The sequence below is a fragment of the Dipodomys merriami genome, unplaced genomic scaffold (genome assembly GCF_024711535.1).
Source record: "Dipodomys merriami isolate MVZ:Mamm:240054 unplaced genomic scaffold, mDipMer1.0.p SCAF_3, whole genome shotgun sequence".
Taxonomy (NCBI): domain Eukaryota; kingdom Metazoa; phylum Chordata; class Mammalia; order Rodentia; family Heteromyidae; genus Dipodomys; species Dipodomys merriami.
Genome location: NW_027204492.1, coordinates 114,733,032 through 114,760,257, shown reverse-complemented (window position 1 = coordinate 114,760,257; position 27,226 = coordinate 114,733,032). Strand labels below are relative to the sequence as shown.

Sequence of the window (27,226 nt, the reverse complement as noted above, 5' to 3'; positions counted from 1 at the left end):
ATGTGAAATTGTAAGATCCATTTTGATATGAGAAATAGCTTTATTTTTTTAAACCCAAAGCTAGTTGCACAACATTATTTTAAAAATTTCTTTCACCATTCATCTAAACTTTAAACAAATGCCCCATATGTGTTTTTGCTTAATTGGGAGTTCTCTTTCATCCGAGTTTTAGTTATCATGATGATTTAGGCAATGCATCATTAAAATAATACATTTAAAGAACCAGAAAAGAAATCTTGCCCTTGGTACATTGTCATTCAGAAATTAACTGGCTATGCTCAAATGTGTACACATCCCAGTCTGAGTCAATGCCAAATATTCAGTAACATATCCTTCATTATACAGACAGAGATGACATTCATGGATAACATTGTCCTGTCATTGTGATTAAACAAAAAAGGCCTAATTGATTCCCCCAAATGGTCCCTCAGTTTCAAACAAACATGACAACATGAAATCTTACTGGTATTTGACTAAATTTGCCCAGCAACTACAAATCAACTTCATCAAAATTCCCATTTTTAAACAATGGCATATCCTCTATCTCCAATAGTAATATATTTCTCATCAGTTCTTTGTGTCTTTCCATCCTCCCTGGCCCTGGCAGGAAACAGATGTCACACTCACATGAGAAATTGATGAGTTCAGCAAAGTGACTGTGTGTTTATACAGGATTTCAGGAAATCAGAAAAGATGAGGCAGCACTTCAGGGGAGAACCTTCCCAGCCTGGCTCTCTGAAAGGAACAATTACTGGGATTCAGGGAGGAGAGCTACATGGGACAAGCCCACCTGCCAGTTAGAAAGGGAAAGAAAGATCCTGCCCTCCAGTTTCCAATTGAGCCTTTCCAATTGGCCAAACCAAAGCAAATGGCAGCACTGAGAAAGAGTCTGGTGCTCATTCACCTGTCTCTAAGATTCAGAGCAGGATGGGAAGGCTCTGGTCTCCCCAAACATCTGTGTTGCTTTCATTTCCTATCAATTATCTTCCCAAGCATTGCAGATTTTCTTGTTCTAAATGAGCTTTCTCCTTTCATTACCAGTTTGGGTTAGTTACTGTTTACAAGTAATAAGGTTGTTAATCTCCACATCTTTATTACACAGCCAAGTGCTTTGATCTTTATATCCTGAATGGGTATCATTTGACATAGGGAATGTCCAATTTCCTTCCTGTACCAATTCTAGTATATATAAGAAATGGGCAACAATACACTTCATTTTTAAAATATTTAATGAGATGAGATGTGAAGCAGTTAATATAGTATCTGGTTCACAATAAATCCTCAGCAAATGTCATCTGTTAGTCTCTCTAATAATTAGTTTTTCAGATAATTTGACTTTTCAACCCATCAATTTAAAACTGATCTTACCAGCTCATTTTTTCACATCAAACTGCCATTCCTATATCCTCTCCAGGTATGATAGGTAAACTAAAGAAATTTAAGGCCAAGGTGGCACACTCCTGTGATCCCAACTATTCAGAATGTGGGAATCACAGGGAACATGATTCTAGATCAGCCTGGGCAAAAAGTTAGTGATACTCCCTATCTCAACAAATAAGCTTGGCTACCCAAGCTGAGTTGGAGGTCTAAGTATGTGGATCACTATCTAAGGTTTGCCCCAGGCAACAACCTAAGACCCTATTCAAGACACAAAGCAAAACAGGGTGGAGTCATGGCTTGAGTGTTAGAATGCCTACCTAGTAAACAAGGCTCTCTGTTCAAGCTCCAGTAGTACTACCTTAAAAAATCCCTTTAAAAGTAAGGCACTGGTGGCTCATGGCTGTATTCCTAGCTACTCAAAGGGCTGAAATCTGAGGACCATGGTTCTAAGCCAGCCCAGGGAGGAAAGTCCATGAGATTCATAACTCCAATTAACCACCAGAAAACTGGAAGTGATGCTGTGACTCAAAGTGGTAGAGAGCTAGCCTTGAGTGAAAAAGTTCAGGGACAGTGATCAGGCCCCTCTAGTTCAAGCCCCATGACTGACAATCCCCTTAAATAATAGCTATAATAGCTATAGTATTTTGACTGTAGCTTCAAAAGGCTTCCATAATCAGTTAAGAAGGGAACAGTTCCCTTGAGGACCACACTTTCAGAAGCAAAACTTTTTATGAAGCAATGGGCAGCTTTATTGCTGCTTTTATTTATTTATTTAATGCCAGGCCTAGGGCTTGAACTCAGGCCTTGCATCACTTGGCTTTTTTGCTAACGGCTGATACTCTACCACCTAAGCCACATCTCCCCTTATTACTTTATGGTGTTTACTTAGAGACAAAAGTCTCATGGATTTTTTTTTCTTCTCAGGGTGGCTTTGAACCTGGATCCTCATATATCAGCCTCCTGAGTACATAGTATTACAGGTGTAAGTCATCAGTGCCCAGCACAAAACTTTCTGTGTAGCAATGGGCAGTTTTGCCATTGCTTTAAAAAACCAGCATCCCTTCCAGCTGAGTTAAAGGCAAAACAAGGCAAATTTGGATATATCTCTTAAGGTATCTATAGAACAGTGGTTCTCAACCTGTGCTGCTTTGCCTCTCATGGGCTATTTTGCCATGTCTGGAGACATCTGTGATGGTTACAAAGTAAAGGAGATAGAGCTATTGCTATCTAGTGATATAGGGCAGGGGTAGTAGGCTTATACCATCTTGTCCAACTTACTTGTTGGGATGGAGAATGCTACCAACATCCTACAATGTGACCCAGAATTCATCAGTCAAAATCACAGTAGTGCCAAGGTTGACAAGTCCTGTTACATGAGGAAAAAGAAAAAGATTGGTGTATCAAGTTTTTGGATTGAGAAAAGATGTTGTTCCAATTGTGGTCATGGCAATAAGAGGAACTGGTTGCTTCTGCAAACCCCATGAACGGGGTGGAAACTCCTCCCTGCTCTCTGCAATCTAACCTTCTCTTTGTCTTTAGAAAGCCCAGGGTTGACAGCCTAGAGCTGCTGTGAATGTATGTTTCCTGCGTCAATCTCTTCATTTCAGAGGACTCCAGATATAGAAGTACTCCGTGCCATCAAGCAAGGTATTTTTAAGGGTTGGATCACATTTGGATGATGTGTATTCTGTTATAAGGTAGTGGATAGGGGGGAGGGAGGAAATTCAAATCATGTACAAAACATAGTTTACCATCTAGTGATTTAAAAAAAAATGTGGTAGTCAAAAATGTCAATTCTTGGAAGATGATAAAATTAGACTTTTAGGAATATTTGAAATGGCTTTCAGAGTTTGACTCTTTCCTATCTAACTTTGAAGAAGGAAATACTATTAATAGATATTTTCACTAGCACATGTTTGAAGCAATGTTCACAGCATAGTTTTACATTATAGTGCTCTGTGGTGTTTGAAATGTTATCTTTGATTTCTCTGCTGTAGTTGACACTGTTGGCTGAATTGCAGGCTCATCTTGGTGCCTCTCCTGTGAAGCTCTCTTCCATCAAACTGTTAGATTCCATTTTGGAAGAAGACTGAAAATGGTAAGAACAATTAAAATGTCCCTAAAATGATTATCAATCATGTTGGCAGGCATTCCAACAACATTAAAAAATGATTGGATGGGCTGGGAAGGTGGCTCAGTGGTAGAGTGCTTGCCTTGCATGCATGAAGCCCTGGGTTCGATTCCTCAGTGCTACATAAGCAAAAAGAAAAAAGCCGGAAGTGGTGCTGTGGCTCAAGTGGTAGAGTACTAGCCTTGAGCGGAAGAGCTGAGGGACAGTGCCCAGGCCCACAGTTCAGGCCCACGTCCAGCAAAAAGAAAAAAATGATTGGAGTCATGCAATCACAACTATAATCCTAGCTGAGCTCTGAAGATTGCTATTTAAGCTAGCCCATTTAGAAAAGTCCATGAGATTCTTATCTCCAATTAACCACCAAAAAAGTAAAACATGAATCTGTGGCTCAAGTGGCAGAGTGACAGCCATGAGCACAAAAACTAAGGGACAGTGCCCAGGCCCTGAGTCCAAGACTCAGTATTGATGTGTGTGCACATGCATGCTTGCACATGAGTACACACACACACACACACACACACACACACACACACACACACACACACACACACACACACACAAAACCATTGGATTGCAAGTCTTAACTTGCATGAGAAGCAAGAGAATATTGCTCTTTCTTCTCCACTTCTCCTTACTTTCTCCTGTTGTACAAAAATGACCCCTTGTGAAAACTTACCAAAAATAGTGAAAAGTTTGAGAATTATACTTTGGTGATTTCTTGGATGAAGGACTGCATAGTGATGTTTCATAATGAAGATTAATCAATCAAGGGAGTATTTCACTATTTCAAGTAAATGAACACATTCTTTCCAACTTCCTACAAAAGTTAAATGTGTGATACAGTGAACTAGAACAGATATTTGAAATGGGGGAGGTTCTCATTTTTTCATCCTATATTTTGGGCTTTAAATTTACATATTACTGAAGTTATTTTGTACTATTCTCACCACATGGTGGTGTCTGAATGACTATGTTGATGAGGTGAGGGGGGCACTAGGTTTAGGACTAGGACTGGGATTTGGGGATACCTCCAGCCTTGGTGCTGTCAAAGAAGGCTAGAGAACGCAATTGGTTAAACTGATACTATGGAGGCTGTTGCAACAAGGGAGAAGAGACTTTGGGATAGTATTGTCTCGATTCTGGATATAGTAACAAGTAAGGATTTATAGCCAAGGAGCAGATGACAGTGGGTGGAAGGAAAGTTACTAAGAAGAAACTAAGAGGGTAAGGGGGAACTTACCCAACAGGATTCTTGTTGGAGTCCAGCCAAGTGATCTGACATGTGTCTCCTGGTCTGTCTGAGGGGGAAGGAGCAGAGGGTTGAGGAATTTAAACAGAGAGGGAGGTGTTCAAACTGAGTGATCAGGAATCAAGGTGTGGGAAAGGATTCTCAGTAAAATGTCTTAGCAGGAGCCCTGCTCAAACTGTCAAAGGTGACACAAAACCCAAAGTCAAGGCTGCAGATTTAGAGGAACCTGACTAAAGTTGAGTCAAGGAGACTTTGTTGGTGCTGGCTGTTCTTACCACTAGCTGGGGGACTGTGTGCATGTCTCCCACGCCTTTGGAAACTCATTTTTCTCTCTGCCATGATATGAGCATCCTCATACCTTTCTGCCCTCCTCCAACAGCCATTATGAAGTTCCAATAACAATATACTTGTCCAAGTCCTTTAGTAGGGGTTTATGCAAGTGGGATTGGGTATGCCAAACACAAAGCAAAAAAGAATTTGAGTGGCCTTCTGAGAGTGTGTCACACAAATTAGATTTGATGATGTGCATTTACTAGGAAGCCACTGTGTCTTCTGAACACATATGTTGTTTCCCAGGCTCATTTTGTACCTTAAGGGCTAAAGAAGCATTAACCACATGGCTTCAACACTACAGAGGAACCAACTACTTCAAGTTTCATTTCCTAGAAACCCAGATGCCTATTTTAATGCACACATGCACCCACATCTGTCTTTGCCTCTTGAGTGATGGCATGATAGGTATGACCATAAAAAGGAGCTCTCACATGGTTTGACCTCTTACTATGAGTCAAGCATTTTGCTAAGGCATTGTCACACCAAATTGGGTTAAGTCCCTAAGCAGCCCTGTGAGATGCAGATAAAGAAAGTAAAGTTCAGAGGTTAAGGAGCTTGAAGAGCTGGCATGGGCAGCCCCATGTTACAAAGTGTGCCTGAGGGCTCTCTGTCCCACACCAAGCCTGGCATATACCTTTTTCCTGAGGGCAGACACTCAACTGTGAACTACATTATATCAATTTTTTGTCATATGTGGAGCTTGAACTCAGGGCTTGGATGCTGTCCCTGAGCTCTTGTGCTCAAGACTAGAGCTCTACTACTTAGAGTCACAGCTCTACTTCCTATCTTGTATCTTACTACTGAAGAACAAATGGGAAATTGTTATACTTCTATATGAAAAACATGAAAGCAATTTTTCTTTCTTTTCCTTTCTTTCCTTCTTTCCTTCCTTCCTTTTTTCTTTCTTTCCTTCCTTCCTTTTTTCCTTCCTTCCTTTTTTCCTTCCTTCCTTTTTTCCTTCCTTCCTTTTTTCCTTCCTTCCTTTTTTCCTTCCTTCCTTTCTTTCTTTCTTTCTTTCTTTCTTTCTTTCTTTCTTTCTTTCTTTCTTTCTTTCTTTCTTTCTTTCTTTCTTTCTTTCTTTCTTTCTTTCTTTCTTTCTTTCTTTCTTTCTTTTCCAGTACTAAGAATTGAACTCAGGCATTTGAATATACTAGGTAAGCACTGCACCACTTGAGTCTCCCCCAAGTCCTTTTGGTTTTCAAGTAGGGTCTTAGGCTTTTTCCCTAGCTGACCATAGACTGTGAACCTCCTACCTCTTCCTTCTGAGTAGCAGAGATTATAGGCATGTACTACCAGGCATAACTGGAAAGCAACTTTCAAACAAAGAAATACAAAAGGTCTTAAAACACTGGGGAAATAATTATCCTGATGAACACTCATGCTAGATCTTTTCAATCTGGAAGTTTCACTTCTAGAAACTTCTTTTTTTCCCCTAGAAATTTCATTTTTAGTAGTACAGGGCTTGAATTTAGGACCTCAAGCTTGGTAGGCAGTCACTCAACCACTGAGCCTCCAGCTTTTTTGTGCTGATTATTTTGAGATTAGAGTATTGCTTTGTCTCCAGGCTTGTGCCTGGATTGTGACTCATCTATTTTATGCTTTTCCTAGATAATCTAGGATGACAAGTATATGCCCAGCTTCTTTTTTGAGATGAAGTCTTGTGAATTACTTTTTTGGGGATCTCTCCCAATCTCAGCCTCCACATAACCAGGGAACTAGGTGGATGTCACAGTTCCCTCCCCTTGTTTTCGAATTGAATTCTTCCTAAACTCAGCTTTCCAAGTAGTTGGGATTACAGGTATGAGAAACTGGTTTCTTCTTAAAGAAATAATCTGGGCAACAGGGCAAAAGAAATATATCATGTTCCATGTTGGGAAGGGGTTAATTATTTGCAGTGAACACTTTAAAAGGATGTTATATAACTATCAGATCATCTGTTGTTTTTTTCCAGTCCTCAGGGCCTGGGCACTTTCCCTGAGCTTCTTTTGCTCAAGGCTAGCACTCTACCATTTGAGCAACAGCACCACTTCTGGCTTTTTCTGTTTATGTGGTGCTGAGGAATCGAACCCAGGGCTTCATGCATGCTAGGCAAGCACTCTACCACTAAGCCATATTCCCAGCCCATATGTTTTTACTTTTTTAAGGTTGCTAAAAAAATATAAGAAAATACTCATTCTGTGATGTAAATTGGAAAAAAGCAAGGTAGAAATTAGTAAATGTGCTCTGTATACTCCTGATATTTCTGGGTATATGCCAGAATGGGGACTTAAACTCGGTTTCATGTTCTCAGTTGCCTTTTTCAGTTAAGGCTGGTGCTCCACCACCTGAACTACACTTCCATTTCTGGCTTGTTGCTGGTTAATTGGAAATAATTGTCTCACAGAATTTTACTGCCTGGGCTGACTTTGAACTATGATCCTCAGCCTCTGAGTAGCTAGGATTATGGGTATCAGCCACCTGCACGCAGTTTATTCCTGATATCTTTAATGCACATGCTAGACTAGTGCTGAATGCTAACTAAATGGTAGATGATATGAAATGATGGTTTACATAAATAAATGCATTTATGAAAGCCAGAGTTCATGCGACAGAATAAGGATTTAAAATGAAATTTTCCCGTGAGAAAATCTTCTGTTACTAAAATGGTTTTTACTACATGAAATAGATGAGAGATCAAAATTGGAAGGAAATAGGCCAACATGTTCACAGTAGTTACACAATTCTTTTTTTGGTGGGAGATGGGAAAGACAGTCCTGGGGTTTGAAATCATGGTTATGTGCTTTCTAGGCAGGTACTCTATAACGTCAGCCATGCTGCCAGTCATACTTTCTGCATAGTTCTAATTACAGGCATAGACCTGTAGTAACTGAGATTAGTAACTGAAATTAGGGTCTCAATAACTTTTTGCCATGACTGGCCGTGAACCTCAATTCTCCCAATCTATGCCTCCTGAGTTGCCAGGATTAACATAAGCTATTTATTATTCACAGCTATAGCTAAGCAATTTTTAAAATGAAAACATTACATTTCTTTTAACTATAGCTAATTTCTTCATGACTAAGTAAAAGGATAATGGGGTTGTCTGCTTACCAAATTAATCAAATATGAACAATTTAGAAGCTTGTATTGGAATTGAAAATAATCACTCAGATTAACCAATCTGTCCCCCATCAATAGATCATTTTTACCCCAGAAGCTCATCAAAGTTTATGGCTAAAGTTAGCAAAACATAGCCATTCCAGTTTTTTTTAAGTTAGTTACATCCTGAACTTAATTTTTTGCTAGACAAAGGAGCTTTCTTATCCAAGATACTTCACATTCAGATTAGCCTATGATTTAAAATATTTCCAAATTCATCATAAGGGATATTTAGTGAGAAACCAGCTAGGGAAGTCCTCATGAGAGTACATAGTACTTAAGCACTTTGCCTTATTTGTGGTGCTTGCTTAGTCCCTAGAGAGATATACTTAACCCAAATCTACTTAGCAATCCAGTGTTATATAAATCTAGCCAACATTAAAATTCAAATTCAAGGGTTCTGGCACACACTTCTTTCCTAACTTCATCCAGCCAGGCAGCCATGAACTCAACCCAGCCCATTCAGCAGCAGGATCCCAACCATGATCTAAAACCCACAGCTTTACTGAATCCCTTCCCTCCCCCACATGCACTGACTCTAACACTTCCTTAAACTCAGGCAATTTGGCTATTTTTCTGAGCAACCAAGTAACAAGAGCCAATGTCCTTTGAAGGCTGCATTCAGCAGCCCATGGTAGGACTCTGTGTTTGCTTTCTATCTGGCTGATTGATTCACAGGGTAAAAAACAATCTTGTATATAAATTTTTCTGATTTGGGGAAGGGAAGCGAAATCACAGAAACTGTGGGACAAAGCGTGAACCAAGGCAACAGTAATAACTTCCTAGACACTATGTTGGAAATAAACTTTATACCTTGGAGGGAGGGGGGTCGGGGGAAAATTAGAAGAAAATGAGGTTGGGGGTAACACTGTTCAAGATGAAATGTACTCATTACCTTATGTAACTGCAATCCCTTTGTATATCACTTTTAAATAAAATAAATTTTAAAAAATGGAGTCCATCGGTCATAGTGGTACACAGTTGTAATCCTAGCACTCAGGAGGCAGAGGCAGGAGAATCAGGAGTTCCAGCCCAGCCTGAGTTACACAGTGAGATGTTGCTTCAAAATCACCCAGAGCTAGAGAAGCTCAGTAGTATAGGGCTGGCCTAGCATGTACAAGGCCCTCGGTTTTATCATCAGACCTGAAAAAAAGATGTAGTCAAGAGAGGAGCAAGCTGGGCATGGTGGTGATTTTGAAGTCAGCCTAGACTACAGAATGAGACACTGTCTTGAAAGTAAAATAGAATTAAAATAAAATAAAATGATCAGCAAAGCCTCTCCAAAGGTAAACAAATAAAAGTGTTCCTGTAGGCTTCATATACTCTCATCTCAACATGAATTTCCTGCTGTGATGATTTTTTGTTGAAAGAAATTCAAGCTAACCAGTAATAGCTATATTAAAAATATATAATAAAGCCTGGAGGGAGTATGTCATTTCAATACAACAAAATGAGGGTTTCTTTGGAGTGTTTTACTGGAATCAGGCTGTACTTCATACTCAGTCTTTTCATTTGGTCAATTCTCCAACTTGATGAGATGACTTTTCTATCTCTCCAAAACTTAGCATCACATCCCATAGTCCCCTCACTCTTAGCTAATAACCCAGCCTCCTACTTCCGTGAGAAAAAGTAGTTGGAAGAAGAGAATTTGTATATGCCTCCATCTGGTCTACCTACCTGGAGTAATTTTCCCCCTCAGGTCCTGACTGATTCCCTGTTCCAGTTATTTATTTCTGAGACATGGATCTCTCCCTAAAGCAAATGACTTTACAAACAGCCATATCCTAGTTTCTGTCATGGATCCAGGGGTTGTGTGGGCACAGCTAGGCAAATCACATACCGAGTGTCTCACACTAGCCAGCTGGGCAATGATATGGCAGAAATAACCTGACAACTCACTCTGTTTAGGTCTTGTGCATGAGCTGGGAGTCTGAACAGCTGAGGGTCAGAATGGGGCTGGAAGGGGGTGAATTTCTTAGGTGCTTCTTTCTCCAAGCAATATCCCCAATATTGTGGCTGTCATGTGGCAAGGCCGATGGTTCAGGACTGCAAAGCAAGAAAGAGACCAGAATGCACTAGGTGGAAACTATATTGCTTGTAAATTATTGTCCCTGTTTATAATCCTCTTGGCAGGAGCTCCCTAGAAATCTTTGCCATCTTCGGTGCCTCTGCTTGCACTCTTCTATGAACTTTGCAGTGCTATTTTATTTGGCTATATCTTCAAAGGAGAGTGGGTAGTCAGCCAGTGCTCTCCACCTCCAGGTCTGCTTAAATGACTCTAATAGCCTCTCTACTGCTCTCAGTGTTTCCCCACTTGCCCTTCCTTATCTATTTTCTACACAATAAAAAACTAAGTCAGACAACCTCACTGCCAATTCCAAAACATGCAGTATATCTACATTCCACTCAGAGTAGAAACCACCAAAGTAGACAACAAATGGTAGACAAGGCCTTACATGTTTGCCCCCTTCCACCTTTCTGATTTCAGCTTCTATTCTACTTTTCTTGTTCCAGCCATTTTGGTGACTATTTGAATATATTCCTCTCTTGGTGCCTTAGCACTCAGTTCTCCCTTCCATCTGGAATTATTTTCCTTCAGAATACCTTTATGATCATTTTCTCCTCTCAACAAGACTTTTCTCAACTGAGGGTGGGAGCTAATGATGTCTGTCCAAGCAAGTCTATTCTTAGTCACTATCCTGTCCCATATACCTGATCTCATTCACTCTACTCTACTTTTACCTTTCCCATAACACTTATTGCCCAACATCCAGTGAATCAGGAACCAGTTATATATTTTTGTATCTAATATTTGGAGAACCTAAACTTCAGAAGAGCAGGATTTTTTTTTCTTTTTGTCTACTGCACAACCCAAGCACCATCGTGGAAAAGCTCAGGGACAATGCCCAGGCCCTGAGTTCAAGCCCAAGAACTAGCACAAAAGGAGGAAGGAAGGAAGGAAGGAAAGAAGGAAGGAAGGAAGGAAGGAAGGAAGGAAGGAAGGAAGGAAGGAAGGAAGGAAGGAAGGAAGGAAGGAAGGAAGGAAGGAAGGAAGGAAGGAAGGAAAAGAAGAGAAAGAAGAAAGAGAAAGCAAGAAAAAGAAAGCAAGAAAAGAAAGAAAAATTCAGTCTGTTGCTCTACATCAGTCAGAGATGATAATTGGAATTCTTGTCATCTGAGTTTCAGTTCCAAAGATGCTAACCCCAGGATAAATAAACACAAGAAATTCAATGAGTCATAGTCTTGCTCTAACTTGTTACAAAGAAAACTTCACTTCCTTATTTTCGGCCATCAAATAATTTCCAGTTGTACATAGATTTTCTCATACTTCAGATTCTGACCAGTTTGCAGTTGTTTTATTATTTTTTGTGCCAGTACTGGAACTTGAATCCTGGGCCTGGTGTTCTTGCTTGGCTTTTCCACTCCAGGCTGATGTTCTAGCACTTGGGCCATACCTCCAGTCAGCTAGCTTGAAGTTTAAGAGAAAAATGCTCTTAGCATAACCTCACGTTCGGAACCACTTGGTAGGTGTTTCTTTCTCTAAACTCTAAACTTGTTTGGTGAGTATCTAATGTAGCTCTCACCTCAGGAGGCTTTCAGTTCCAGACACAAGTTCAAATCTTGCCATCAAAATGATGCATGCAAGATATATTGGACTCATAAACTGCTGAATTGAAACCCCTTCGTGCAGTTACTTAAAGATCATTAAAGTATATGAAAAATAAAATGTAAACATCCAATAATTTTTCCTCTGAAATCATTTGAAACACAACAATAACAAAACCCATGCATTCCAGTGCAGAGATTTCGCCATGGTGAAGAGTTGTTCATTCAAGCTTGTCTTTGAAGGGTAAGCAAGTAGCAATACACGTAGGTCTTCCAGCCTTTGTTCTCCATTCTCTTCTTTCTCCTGTCATAGATTCACTGAAGCAAAGGGAGTTCCATGACCCAAGGACAGATAGGCTTCTGGTGATGGAGATGAGGAGGCACTTGGCTCTAATTGGTTAGGGTCTGACTCAGCATCACTTTCCTACTATGTATAGCATAGCACCTTGCACCGAATTCTCAGTAATATTTGTTAAATGATTATATTAACAACAAATTCTCTATTATGAAGGTAAACCACAAGGTGCCTTTAAATTTATAAATACATAAGTTATGCCCAGGCAGTTGGCTATAAGATGCAATTCCTAGTAAATACTTCATCTGAAAACCTTTTTTCTTCCCTTCAGTTTGGCTCCACTCAAAACATACGTATATGATATACGTGAGTATGTGTGTGTGTGTATGTGCATGTGTGCATGCATGTGTGTGTGTGTGCATGTGTGTATATGTGTGTGAGTGAGAGCTGGGATTTGAACTTGAGACAACATTCTTGCTCATTTTTTTCTCCACTCAAGCATGGTACCTCCACTTCCAGCCTTTTCCTGGTTAACTGGAGAATTAGGGTCTCTTAGATTTGTCCAGCCAGGCTGCCTTTGAACTAACATTCTCATATCTCAGCCTCTCAAGTAGCTAGAATTATAATCATGAGCAATTGGCACCTGGATAAATTCACTTTTTAATAGTTGAAAATTTTTCTTATGGAAGCATCAAAACCTCCTCTTCCCCAAATATAACAAAATAAAAATACAGTATTGGAATGCCAAGAATAATCAAAAAGGAACTTAACAACAAAAAGCAAATACACATTATAGGAAGTATATTTGCTGTAACTACATGAGGAAACTTGAAGGTAATTTGTCAAAACTGAGTTTGCATTTTGGTTTGCAATTCTCTCTCCCTTTCCTCCCCAGTAAAGTAGGAATATTTATCTTCCCTTTCAACTTCCCTGTGAAGAGTCAGTGATGTCATACACATGGTATTGCTTCCTTTAGCACCTGACACACACTAATTACTGAATAAAAGGCAGCAATTATTTTAAAACACGCATATGCACACACGTACACACATGATTCATGGCTGTTCAACATGTACCCTACATTTTCCATTTTAACAAATGAGACGATTTACTGAGAGAATAGAAACACCTGTGCATACAAAGGCACACCTTCCCATTTCTACCATAATTAGTGCACTAATTGAGCATTCAAGTTTACCCAGTATATTACACATATTTGCATGGGTAATGAGCTGTAATTCATTTCCAAAGCCAAGCCAATGTCATGACATACTATGCAATTTTATAAATGAAATTACTGAAAGGCATATGTTTTCAGGCACTCACTTCCCCTCAAAAAATAAGTAAGACAATGTGGATTATTTGTGTCACATAAAGAAATAATTCTGGCTCAATATAGAATCTTTACATTTTAAAATATCCCTAGTTAAAGATACCTTGAGTGTAAAGCAGGTAGCTCCTAATAGTTTAAGAGGGGAATGTTCTATATTTAAGAAAATTTCCAGATGGGCACTGGTGGCTCACGCCTGTAATACTAGCTACTCAGGAGATTGAGATCTGAAGCTCGTGGTTCAAAGCCAGTCCAGGCAGAAAAGTACATGAGATTCTTATCTCCAATCAGCTACTCAAAAAAAAAAAAAGCCAAAGTGGCACTGTGGCTCAAATGGTAGAGTGCTATATACTTGAGCACAAAGAAGCTTAGGGACAGCGCCCAGGCCCTGAGTTTAAGCCCCAGGTCCGACAAAAGAAAAAAAAATCTTTGAGCTTGGGAGGCCTCAAATATATTCCTTTGTATTATCTCTCTCTCTCTCTCTCTCTCTCTCTCTCTCTCTCCCCCTCTCTCTCTCTCTCTCTCTCTCTCTCTCTCTCTCCCCCTCTCTCTCTCTCTCTCTCTGTCTTTCTGTCTCTCTCATTTTTTGGTACTGTTACTAGGGCTTGAATTTAGGGCTTGGGCACTGAACTCAGGGCCTTGGAACAGTCCCTTCGTTTTTCTTCACTCAAAACTGGAGGTTTACCACTTAAGCTACATTTCTACAGACTTTTTTGGCTAATTGAAGATAAGTCTCACGGATTTTTCTGCCCAGGTTAGCTTCAAACCTTAATTGTTAGATCACAGCCTCCTGAGTAGCAAGGATTATAGAGATGAGTCACTGGTGCCTGGCTAGTTAAAATAGTTTAATATAAGGACTTCCACAAGATTTTAAGAAAGCTTAAAAGTCTTGATTTCCTCAGCAAAATATTTCTCTTGAACTCACTGTGTGGTAGGAATTTTTATGATGATATATCATTAAGCCAAAACAAGGTCCCTAGGCCTACAGTTGTAGTAGAGTAATGAAAGATGAGGTAGTAGAGAGTACAAATGCTGAGTCTCAATGTACACTGCAGAACTCCTGTTTTTCACTTTTCTAGAAATGAATCTACCTCTTAGAATTGGGAAGAGCAACATATGAACAGATTTCCAGGCTTTGGAGATAATACAATTTACTCTAATCCTTAGTAGGCTCAGACTGAATTTGCTGAGAGTTGATTTCATGGTCAAGTTTAACATAGCCAAAGACTTTATCTGAACTGGGGTGGGCAAACTCTGACCTTTTTTTTTTTGATGAGCGATTATTTATTGATTGCCAGAAATAACAGGCTATTAGGTATACAAGACACATATTTGGGGAGAAATGATGTGAATCTGCATGGAAGCTAATCCATAAAAGTTGAGTGTGGAAGGTAGAGTTAAGATAGGATCTAAAGACATGGCTCAGACACCTACATGTTAAATTTCTAGCTGCAAAGTTTTTGGAGTGTATTCATTCTTAGGATCAGCAGGCAAGAGGAGAGCTCAGTCTTTAAGATAAACCTAAATCATTACTTGTTCTTGTGCAACCTGTGAGCTACAAATGATTACAATTATTATCTTTAAGTAGTTGTACAAAGAGGTTTTGATTCAACTGTCAGTTGATGAATACAATGAATCGATCAATATCAACTCCTTCTATCACTCTCTAGAACTGGGTTTTGAAATTCTTATTAGTTACATTCGAAGTTAAGTCTCTATTAAATATCTTCAGTTCCCTACATCATTTTTTTTTTTTTTGCCAGTCCTCGGGCTTGATCTCTGGGCTTGAGCACTGTCCCTGAGTTTCTTTTGCTCAAGGCTGGCACTCTACCACTGGAGCCACAGCCCCAGATAGGTTTTTTCTGAGCAGTTTATTGGAGCCAAGACTCTCATGGACTTCCCTGCCAGGCTGGCTTTTAAACATGATCCTTAGCTCTTAGCCTCCGAGTAGCTATGATTATAGGTGTAAGCCACTAGAACCTGGAAATTCATAAAAAAAGTTTGCTCAACTACTGGTCTAGATCAATATTGGCTAACAAAACACTCTTCAGCGATAAAAAAAAAATGTTCTATGCCTGTAATAGATATTGTTCTGAAGTAGCCATTAGCCTGATACAGCTTGCAAGCACTTGAAATACCGAAGGACTAAATTTTAATCAATTTAAAATTAAATAGCCACATTGACTAGTGACTATTTTGTTAGAGTAGCTGTAGACAAGTTTAAGTCTAAATCTATGGTGTTCTGTCTGCTTTCTCACAATTTAATTAACTATCCTGAAGGAAAGACCACACTCTTAATCAGATTTTGGCCCTGTGCTGGCTTTCACTGTCAGCTAGACAATTCTGAGTATACTCATTTCCTCTAATGCTGCTACTTTGACTCTAGCCATACATGTGCCTGAGTTTAAAGGAAAGTAGTTGGCTTTTGCAACTTGACCATGCTTAAATTGTGGAAGTCTTAATTACATTCAAGGCCAGGAAGGCAGGCTGACAAACTTACTCTTCATAAAGTTGTATTTCTTTCCCATGCTAGCCAAAGACTAGCCAACCTCAGCCCTAGTTCATTTCCGTCATAAGACAAAAAAAAAAAAAAAAAACCAGTAAGAAGCTACCAACGAACATCACTATTATGAATATTGCCAGACCAGTTCTCTTAAAAGTGAATTCACAGGGCTGGGAAGGTGGCTCAGTGGTAGAGTGCTTGCCTTGCATGCCTGAGGCCCTGGGTTCGATTCCTCAGTACCACATAAGCAAAAAGAAAAAAGCCAGAAGTGGTGCTGTGGCTCAGGTGGTAGAGCACTAGCCTTGAGCCGAAGAGCTGAGTGACAGCGCCCATGCCCAGAGTTCAGGCTCCACGACCGGACACCCCCCCCCAAAAAAAAAGTGAATTCACAGATGGCATGGGTTCTATCTTTCCAAATGCATAGGTGTCAGTTTTTATCAAATGTCTTTCAATAACGTAACCTGGGCCATCAGCTTCTTCGCCTCTGAAATGAACATCACATAATTTAGGTTCTCTTGTGGGTAACAACTTATTTCCAAACTCTGGACTATTGCAAAATTTAGTTTGGATTTGTGCAATGAAAGCCCATTTAACATTGGCTTAGCATAACAATTTTCTGATTCCTCATCAACTCTTAGAAATCTGATCTGCAGAACCGTGGTTTCCTTTCTGTTCTATGAAGCCACAGGAAGAAGGTTGGAGTCCCCCGATCATCCACTTGTGGTTCCACCATTCCCTGCACATGTTCCTCCTTTGCATTATCCAAGATGACCTCCTACAACATCCAAATTACAACTAGCCACATGGAAGTGTTTGAAGGACAGGTCTCAGAAAATCCATCTCTCGTTTTCTTTCAGATCCAATTGGCTATAACTTCAAAGTACATGACCACACTTTGCAAAGCCATCTGGGCAACATAATCATTTTTCTGATGGTATATGCCTGGCTATGAATCGAGACTCTGTCACTACGAGATGAAAAAAGTGAGGAAAAGATACTGAGAGATATATCGTAATCTTTAGACTTTGAGGATAACAAAAATAATTAATTGGCACTATGATAAAATATACCAGCAAACAGTAACAAGATACCTTTAAACTACACATAATACAAGCATCAGCATCTTGTACAGAAAGAACTATTAGATTTGTACAGTATTTCTTAGAGCTATAATTTTCTCCCCTCCACAACATTTTGAGCTGCTTAACAGTAGAAACTATGTTTTCTGCTCCTAGAAGGTAACCAGTACCCATTTGTCAATGAAAGAATGAAAGTGAGTCTGGGGAATTGTATTTGTTATCAATTCTTTCTCCCAAGGTACCTGAAACAGTTCCTATGGTAAGGAATAACTGAAGGCTTTCTGGTTTCAGGTCCTTTGCCTAGGTTCAGAAGGATTGCCTGGGTCCTTAGAGTGCCCTGTATTGTTGTTTCTGTGTGTACCATTCCCATGCAGCAGGTCTTCTCTTGGACATAGAGCCTGCCTCAGAGGGGTACATGAGTGGTGAACTACTGAGCTGGACTAGGAGCTAGTTTTCCTAACCCTCAATCCAAGGTTCATCCTAAAAGCTTATGGTTGATCAGTGCAGTAGGTGAGGGGAAGAGGGAGTTAGGACTTCTCTCTGGTTTGGTCCCTGAAGCCTTTTACAGAAGGTGAGTTTGAATTGGGTATTTTAAAAGCAGAATTTCTTAAACCTTTCCTGTAAGAAAGCCCTGATCAGACAGAGATGAAACAGATCTCTGTTGAATGGAGCCTAAGGAAGCTTCCCTAAGGAGAATTTTAACAATTTTCTTTTATTTTACTGTTCACATTCCTTATTTTACTCATGTGTTTAGCAACATAAGGGAACACTAAATAAGTGCCAGGCACTTCTTATGTAAAGAGATACAAAGCCCAACTATCTCAGACATATATTTTCCTTCAGAATAAATATTAAATGAATAAGCATATAAATCAGCAAGAGAATTTTTGATTGTGCTAAGTACTACAAAAGAATCATATATCTCTTTATGTCTTTGTGAACTTATAAAATAGAGACAATAGATGTTTACATGTCAAAATATCAAATCTAATAACTTTGTCCTAACTTAGTTGATGAGTGCATTTGAAGAGTATTAACCTAAATGAGTACTTGTAGAAAGAAATTCTTGAAAAAATTGTGAAAATCTTGTGTGTCACTGAAGAAATGTTTGTATTTGATTAGGGATTGCTTCTTCAGAATCCAGTCACAATGGTTCTGGATAAGGAATTGAGGACCTGTAGTACCTTCTCACATAGATAGATAGATAGATAGATAGATAGATAGATAGATAGATAGATAGATAGATAGATAGATAGATAGATAGATAGATAGACAGTCAGACAGACAGACAGACAGACAGACAGACAGACAGACAGATAGATAGATACATAGATACATAGATAGATAGATAGATAGATAGATAGATACATACATACATACATACATACATACATACATACATACATACATACATACATACATAGACAGACAGACAGACAGATAAATAACAAATATATGTATGTATATCCATTTAAAGTGATGCCTGGCCTGTGATAAGTGCTACCTTACTGTTACTATCTTCCTCATAATCATTACATTAGGATAGCTGATCAGGGAATCCCTCTTTGAAGATGTGTCACTTGAACAGACATCCAAGAGGTGGTAATGTCCTGGCTGTGTGAAGAGAAGGAGAAAGATAATTTCAGGAAGAGGGAACATGCACCCTGCTTACCAGCTTGACTTGAATGCAGAACAGAAAACAGGCCAGATGGCTGGGATGTGGTTAAAGAGGGGAAAGGTGGTTGAAGGTTAGAGAGCTATGCTGGAGTCAGGGCATGGACAATGTAAACAATGGGAAAGAGTTTCAATTTCATTCCAAGTCACTAAGAAGTTATTATAGTCTAGCTGATCCATCTATCTAGTAAACACCCTAATGTTGCTTTAGAGTTTTGTAGAGGAAGGGAAGCAGGAAAAATCATCTGGGGACTTGCAGGAGTCCAGGTGACAGCAAATCACTCAGGGATTAGGAGATGGTAATAGACAAAAAATTCCCAGTGGATGTGTGCAATAGAAATGTGAGAAATAAGGAAAGAGAATTTCTTGATTAATTTTACCTTTCAATTTATATTATGTCAATAAATAAAGGCTAAAGATTTCATAGTCATTGATTCAGGTGATAAGTCCACTGTCATACATTGGACTCACAGGAACAACTCTAGGCATCTCTCCCAAGCACTTGGTTCAATAACATCACACTGCCTGCTCCAAATTGGCTATAATGGCAACATTTATACTATGGAAATTAACACAGCTTAGGACTTAGCAAGTTCAGAGTTTAGTTAAAGGGAAAGCCAGGTGTTAAACATTTACCAGCACGCAATGACGAAGGGATGAATTTATTTTTCTATAGCTCAACTTCCTGACTATCTCCATTTTCCTTGATCACTAGTGTGCCTCAACTAGGAACATCTGGGAAGTTAACTCAAGGATACTGCTGCTCCAACAGGCTCATGAGAGCACCGAGTTCACCATCACCCTTTATCATATAACTTACTTGTTAGCAGTATTAACCCACACCTTCTAATGGTGAACACCATATGTCTATCATGTCTTCTTACACAATTACAGCCCAGGTCCAACAACTGGGATCTATGATCAGAGCTCATACAAAGACTTCATTCTACTTCTCTTCTTTCTCTCTGCTAAAGCCTTCCCTCCTGTCTTTACTCAGCATCTCACGCCTGAGTTGTGAACACTGCCTCAATATCTTTGAGTAACATTGATACTCTAGGAAGATGTACTATATTTATATAAGGCTGCTTGTACACAGAAAGGGTCATATATTGCAGGTATCTGAGTGCTCCAGTTTGAGTAATATAACCTTAAAGACAACTATGGTTCTGATGGGTTCTGATAGGTGCTGATACAGAGGAGGATTACTCCAAGAAGAGAGACTTTCAATACAGGCAGCTAGCAACAAGAGAAGCTAGTTGAGGGTCTGTATCAGATAAACCAAGATAAGGAGACAGGGAGAGGTCAAATTATGATAGAATTCAGATGCTATGATTAATAAAAAAAAGTTTAAGCTCATATTAGAAGAAGAATAAAAGAAAGCCATTTGAAAGACTTGTGAGAGGGATAATGACTGGTCAATGTTTGAGAAGCTTGTGGGACAAAGGCATTGGAGTAAAAGAATAGAGTGATCCCAGCAAATACTGTGTCTGCGAAAAGTGGAATGCCAAGCTGGCTCGTGCCTGTAATCCTAGATACTGAGGAGGCTGAGATCTGAGGATCATGATTTAAAGCCATCCCAGGCAAAAAGTCCCTGAGTCTTATCTTCAATGAACCAAGGCAAAGCCACAAGTGGAGCTGTGGCTCAAGTGGTAGAGTGCTTGCCTTGAGCTGAAGAGCTCAGGGACAGTGCCCAGGCCCTGAGTTCAAGCCCTAGGACTGGCACAAAACATGTGGGGGAGGGATATAAGCAGTGAACAGGCTGTTGAGAGGACAACGATTGAGGTCAGGTTGGACTCTGAATGGTCTCAATGGTAGGGTGGAAGAGACAGAGTAGTTAAAGGGAGAAAAGGATGGTTTTTTGTTCTGCTAACTTCAGAATACTTCAAGCATGTACAGATAGGCGAAAACAAAACAAAAAACACTCTGGGTGCCAGTGGCTCATGCCTATAATCCTAGCTGCTTAGGAGGCTGAGATCTGAGGACCACAGTTTGAATCCAGCCTGGGCAGGAAAGTCCATGAGACTCTCATCTCCAATTAACCACCAGAAAGCCAGAAGTGACATTGTGGCTCAAAGTGGTAGAGAGCTAGCCTTGAACCAAAGAGCTCAGTAGCAGAGCCCAGACTTTGAGTTTAAGCCTCGTGATGAAAAAAAGAAAGCCTTTTGAGATCCTTCCTATGTATCTTTCATTGGAGAAAAAGCAAGCTGGGGAGAATTTTATGTAAGGGAAGTAGGAAGTTGCTATACTGGCTATCAGAGTGATTGGCTGATTCAGTCAATTGGCAAGGCAAAGTCATTCTGTAAGCTAGCAGCTTATAGAAATACAGGCTAGATTATTCCAGGTATAAGTACTAAAAAACATATATATAAATTTATATATAAAGTACTTATATATAAAACTCAAACAATGTAATGGAAGAAAATATGGACAGAAATCATAAAGCATAAGAACATGTCCATAGTTAAACCACCTTCCAATGAGATCAATTGAAGGTAAAATGGTTCTCATCTTTTAAGACTTTTCTTTTCAGGGTACCAGTGTCTCTTGGATGCCTCAAAATCAAAATTGAGTAGGTTCCTATTTAGCCTTTGAGACTCTTGGTTTATGCATAATACACAATTCATTAGCATATGTTTTAGGAGTTGACTCCTTTCACTTCGGAATCTTACTCCATCAGTTATAATATGGCTGCTCTGGTTATAGATCACCCAGGCAGTACCCTGACACTACTACTACTCACTCCTCTCCAAGTATGCAATATAAACCCAATGGGTAGGGAAATCACTCACCTCTAGATCATCCTGGGTGTGATTTCCAAAAGCAATTCAAGAAGAAAACTAGGTTAACGAATGGCAATGCTAAATGACAGGAATATATGTGATAATCAAATGCCATTATAAGTGGGTGATCTTGGGAATACCAGTGAATATCACTCAGTTGTCTTAATTTATAAAGGGACAGTGGAACTCTTTTCATGTTCCTGCATCTAGCATTAGGAAGCTCGACTTTTATGAAGCACTCTTTGTAATGGATTCACAGTAGGTATAGCAAATAAATATTAGTTGTACTAAAATCTTAATGTGTTATTCTTCCCAGGTGTATTTACATTTTAAACATCTCTTGACACCTCTCTTTTTCTCTCTGTCTCAGTCTGTCTGTCTATCTGTCTGTCTCTCTCTCTCATACACACACACACACACACACACACACACACACACACACACACACACACACACACACAAACACCAGTTTCAGACTTTGGCAGCAAATTGATAGTTCTTCCTTTTAGTATTCTGTATAGCAATGACTAAGAAATTGCTGCTTCTAAATCTTAAAATCTATTTGGCTACAAAGCTCGGATACTAAAACCTAAATATGAAACTCAATTATCGAGTCTCAGGAGTGGAAAAATACAACTGCAAGATGTGGTGGAGGTGTTGCTTACATTGTAAAGAACAGGACTTGAATTATTTTATTTATTATTTTGTTGGTCCTGAGACTGAACTCTGGGCCTGGGCGCTGTCCCTGAGCTCTTCAGCTCAAGGCTAGCGCTCTACCACTTGAGCCACAGCACCACTTCCAGTTTTCTGTTTATGTGGTGCTGAGGAATTGAACCCAGGGCCTCATGCATGCGAGGTAAGCACTGTACCACTGAGCCACCTTCCCAGCCTGAATTGTTTATTTTTGTAACATAGCAAAAGAGAGGTAGCAACTGTGACTTTTGAATTCCGATTCGTGGTATATTTTAAAACATTGCTTTGTTCTTTTATTCTTAGGCATTTTGCATGTGGACACTGAAAAGACAATGTCTTGTCTTTGTGAACATGATCCTAATTTCCAGATTCCTTGAGGCTAGGTGGTTTCCCAAAACTCTGCCCTGTGATGTCCGCCAGGATGATTCAAAGACCCACGTGATTGTGGACTGCACAGACAAGCACTTGACAAAAATCCCTGAAGGTATCCCTGCCAATGCCACCAACATCACCCTCACCATTAACCACATACCAACCATCTCCCCAGATTCCTTCCAGAGGCTGGCTCAGCTGATAGAGATCGACTTCAGGTGCAACTGTGTACCTGCTCGACTGGGACCAAAAAACAACGTGTGTACCAAGAGGCTACAGATCAAGCCTGGAAGCTTCAGTAGTCTTGTTTATTTAAAATCCCTTTACCTGGATGGAAACCAGCTTCTAGAGATCCCTCAGGATCTCCCACTCAGCTTAAAGCTTCTAAGTCTTGAAGCAAACAATATATTTTCCATCATGAAGGAGAATCTTACAAAACTGCCCCACATAGAAATGTTATACCTCGGCCAAAACTGTTATTATGGCAATCCATGTAATACTTCATTTTTCATCGAAAACGATGCCTTCCTAAACCTGAGAAACTTGAAAGTGCTCTCACTGAAAGCCAACAATGTCACAGCAGTCCCCACAGGTTTGCCATCTAGTTTAATAGAGCTCTATCTTTACAACAATATCATCTTTGAAATCCAAGAAAATGACTTTATTAACCTCAACCAACTGCAAATTCTTGACCTAAGTGGAAATTGCCCTCGCTGTTATAATGTCCCATTTCCTTGCAAACCCTGTGAAAATAATTCTCCCCTACAGATCCATGGAAATGCTTTCCATCCATTGACAGAATTAAAAGTTTTGCGTCTGCACAGTAACTCTCTTCAACACGTGCCACAGCAATGGTTTAAAAACATGAAGAAACTTGAGGAACTAGATCTCTCCCAAAACTACTTGGCTAAAGAAATTGAGAATGCTCACTTTTTGCGTTCTCTCCCTAGTCTTGTCCAATTGGATCTGTCCTTCAATTATGAACTTCAGGTCTACCATGCATCTATAGATTTACCAAGTACATTTTCGTCACTGAAAAATCTGAAGATTTTACGTCTCAAAGGATATGTCTTTAAAGAACTGAAAAACTCCAGCCTCTCTCCATTACATAATCTTCATAATCTTGAAATTCTTGATCTTGGCACTAACTTCATCAAAATTGCTAATCTCAACATATTTAAACAATTGGAAAGATTAAAAGTCATAGACCTTTCAATGAATAAAATATCCCCTTCAGGAGATTCCGTTGAAGAGGGGTTTTGCTCGAACATCATAAATACTGCAGAAAGCCATGGACCCCAGGTCCTGGAAACATTGCACTATTTCAAGTATGATGAAAAGGCAAGGCATTGTAGGTCCAAAGACAGAGAGATCCCTTCTTTCTTGCCTTTTAACGAAAGCTGCCATCAGTATGACAAGACCTTAGACCTAAGTAAAAATAATATATTTTTTGTCAGGTCTTCTGATTTTCAACATCTTTCTTTCCTCCAATGCCTCAACTTGTCAGGAAATGCCATTGGCCAAACTCTTAATGGAAGTGAATTCCGACCTTTAAGAGAGCTGAAATACTTAGACTTTTCTAACAACCGGCTTGATTTACTCTATTCGACAGCCTTTGAGGAGCTTCACAAGCTGGAGGTTCTGGATTTAAGTAGTAACAGCTACTATTTTCAATCAGAAGGCATTACTCATATGCTCAACTTTACCAAGAACATGAAGTTTCTGAAGAAACTAATGATGAACAACAACGACATCTCCACCTCCGCCAGCAGGACCATGGAGAGTGAATCCCTTACAACCCTTGAATTCAGAGGCAACCACTTGGATATTTTGTGGAGAGATGGTGATAGCAGATATTTAGAATTCTTCAAAAATCTGGTAAACTTGGAAGAGTTAGATATTTCTAGAAATTCCCTGAGTTTCATGCCTCCTGAAGTTTTTAATGGTATGCCTCCAAATTTAAAGTCTCTGTCCTTGGCTCACAATAGGTTCAAATCTTTCAACTGGGGGAAACTCCAGTTCCTGAGGAATCTGGAAACTTTGGACCTCAGCCACAACCAATTGGCAACTGTTCCTAACAGATTATCCAACTGTTCCAAAAATCTCCGGACACTGATTCTTAGTAGCAATCAAATCAGGCATCTAACAAAGTATTTTCTAGAAGATGCTTTTCAGTTGCGACACCTGGACCTCAGTTCGAATAAAATCCAGATTATCCAGAAGACTAGCTTCCCAGAAAATGTCCTCAACAATCTGGACACATTACTTTTGCATCATAATCGCTTTCTGTGCACCTGCGATGCTGTCTGGTTTGTCTGGTGGGTTAATCACACACAGGTGACTATTCCTTTCCTGGCCACAGAGGTGACTTGTGTGGGACCAGGGGCACACAAAGGTCAGAGTGTGGTGTCTCTGGATCTGTATACCTGTGAGTTAGATCTGACGAATCTGATTCTTTTCTCATGTTCCCTATCTTTCGCCCTCTTTCTGATGGTGTTTATGACAGTAAGTCACCTCTATTTCTGGGATGTGTGGTATTGTTACCATTTCTGCAAGGCCAAGATAAAGGGATATAGGCGTCTACTCTCACCAGATTCTTGCTATGATGCTTTTATTGTATATGACACTAAAGACCCCGCTGTGACAGAGTGGGTTTGGGATGAGCTAGTGGCCAGATTGGAAGATCCAAGAGAGAAAAAATTTAATTTATGTCTTGAGGAAAGAGACTGGTTACCAGGACAGCCAGTTCTGGAAAACCTTTCCCAGAGCATACAGCTTAGCAAAAAGACAGTGTTTGTGATGACAGACAAGTATGCAAAGACCGAGAGCTTTAAGATTGCATTTTACTTGTCCCATCAAAGGCTTGTGGATGAAAAGCTAGATGTGATTATCCTGATATTCCTCGAGAAGCCACTGAAGAAGTCCAAGTTTCTCCAGCTCCGGAAGAGGCTCTGCGGGAGTTCTGTCCTCGAGTGGCCCACCAATCCACAGGCTCATCCCTACTTCTGGCAATGTCTAAAGAATGCTCTGGCCACAGACAATCATGTGGCCTACAGTCGGATGTTTAAGGAAACAGTCTAACTCTTCTTTGTAAAATGTGACTTCCTAGCTAACCAAGAGATGAATGGCTTCCTGATTTTTCATACCAATGTTTTGCCAAAAAAGTGTTTTGAAATAAGAGGAAAGTCACCAACATATGACAAATGAGTTGAAAGGATGACATTTATGTAATGTATCAAGTCTCGTTTGTGTCTCCATACAGTTGGGGGGAAAGAGGGCAAAGAAAGAACAAAGATGCTGATTCACCTGAAAATTGTGATTATTATTATTATATGATACATATTCATCTAATTGAGACAAACTGCACTTCTAGGCTTCAGAAGTACTATTATATTTAGATATACAGTAAAAACAAAACACTCAAGATTTGCCTATACCACCCAGCAGCAGAGTTAGTTTAGTGTAATAAAAACTCAAGAAAGTCCTAAACAAATTGCTTCAGTATCATCTAGTGCCCTATTCAGATCAAATGTTGGCTCTAGACAGGTAGTTGCTGCTTCCTTGCTGATTTCCCATGGAACTGTTGATGGGTTTTCCAGAGAATAAACATCCGTACCATCTATGGAACATGGGATACTTGGAAAATTAAAATAAGCTACTTTAATAGCCTTAGATGATAAGTTGTCTGCTGAAATGTTTTATCTCTATTGCAAAATACTGTATCAAGGGGGAAAGTAGCCTCAACTAATTTCTTCAACTACATTGCTGAGTATGATGTATGCCTATAAATATCTGCAGTCCTGATACACCAGAATTAGATGGTCTTTCGAGTAGACCCAAGAGGAAAATTGAGAATGTATTTATAGTTCTCAGGGATGAAAATTAGATGGATGACATCTAAATTCTTCACATTTCTGTGAGTAGGAAAACAAGGAGGGAAGAATGCAGAAGCTGACAAACCTTAACAATGAGAAAGCTTCAGTTTTGAACTTTATCTTCCATATTCAAAAATAGAAATGACCAAAATATTCTTTGTATTTTTAGCAGTACTGGGACTTAAACTCAGGGCCATGCATTTGCTAGGTAGGTACTCTACCGATTAGCCATCCATATTTGTTCCATTTCTTTAAATTATTTTTTCAGGTAGGGATTTTGTGGGGTTTTCCCAGGGCTAACATCAGATTGCAATCCTCCTACTAGAGCCTCCAATATAGCTGGGCTCATGGGAATGTCTGGTTTACTGAAATGGGGAGTCTCACTAACCTTTTGTCTGCACTGGCTTCAAAAAAAACTGCTTCACAAGTAGTTGGGATTATAGTTCTGAGTCATCATGTCCATCCTAGATCGAGACATTCTTAAGACAATTTTGGATAAATTTTGGAATAACTAAATTAAGTTCAAAGTTTAAAACCTAGCTAATCTGCTTTATGAAAGAAATCACCCACAAAGTAACCTGTACCATTTGGAAAATAGTGTGCATAAATTCAAACCTTGGAGCATTGGTCTGGAGAAAGTGTATTTTTCTTACACATAGAAAGGCCAAAAGTTTTACTTTAACAGTAGCTTGGAATACATAAGTACATAAATTATTTCCGGGGGGAGGAGGGAGGATAGTTGTGGAGGTGGGAGGAAAGGGATGGCAGGGGAAAAACAAAGGAGGGGG

General features: G+C 39.6%; 1 protein-coding gene across 2 annotated transcripts; it reads left to right on the top strand.

Moving 5' to 3' along the window:
- Positions 1 to 2,955: 2,955 nt before the first annotated feature.
- Positions 2,956 to 27,226, top strand: Tlr7 (toll like receptor 7). Of its 2 annotated transcripts, none has more exons than XM_070040869.1 (3): positions 2,956 to 3,027; positions 3,378 to 3,478; positions 22,495 to 27,226. In XM_070040869.1, the coding sequence occupies exons 2-3, from the start codon at positions 3,476 to 3,478 to the stop codon at positions 25,642 to 25,644; spliced, it is 3,153 nt and encodes a 1,050-aa protein (XP_069896970.1). In that variant the 5' UTR covers positions 2,956 to 3,027; positions 3,378 to 3,475; the 3' UTR covers positions 25,645 to 27,226. The 2 variants fall into 2 exon arrangements, with proteins under 2 accessions (XP_069896970.1, XP_069896969.1); XM_070040868.1 differs by having other exon boundaries at positions 2,958 to 3,027; positions 3,402 to 3,478.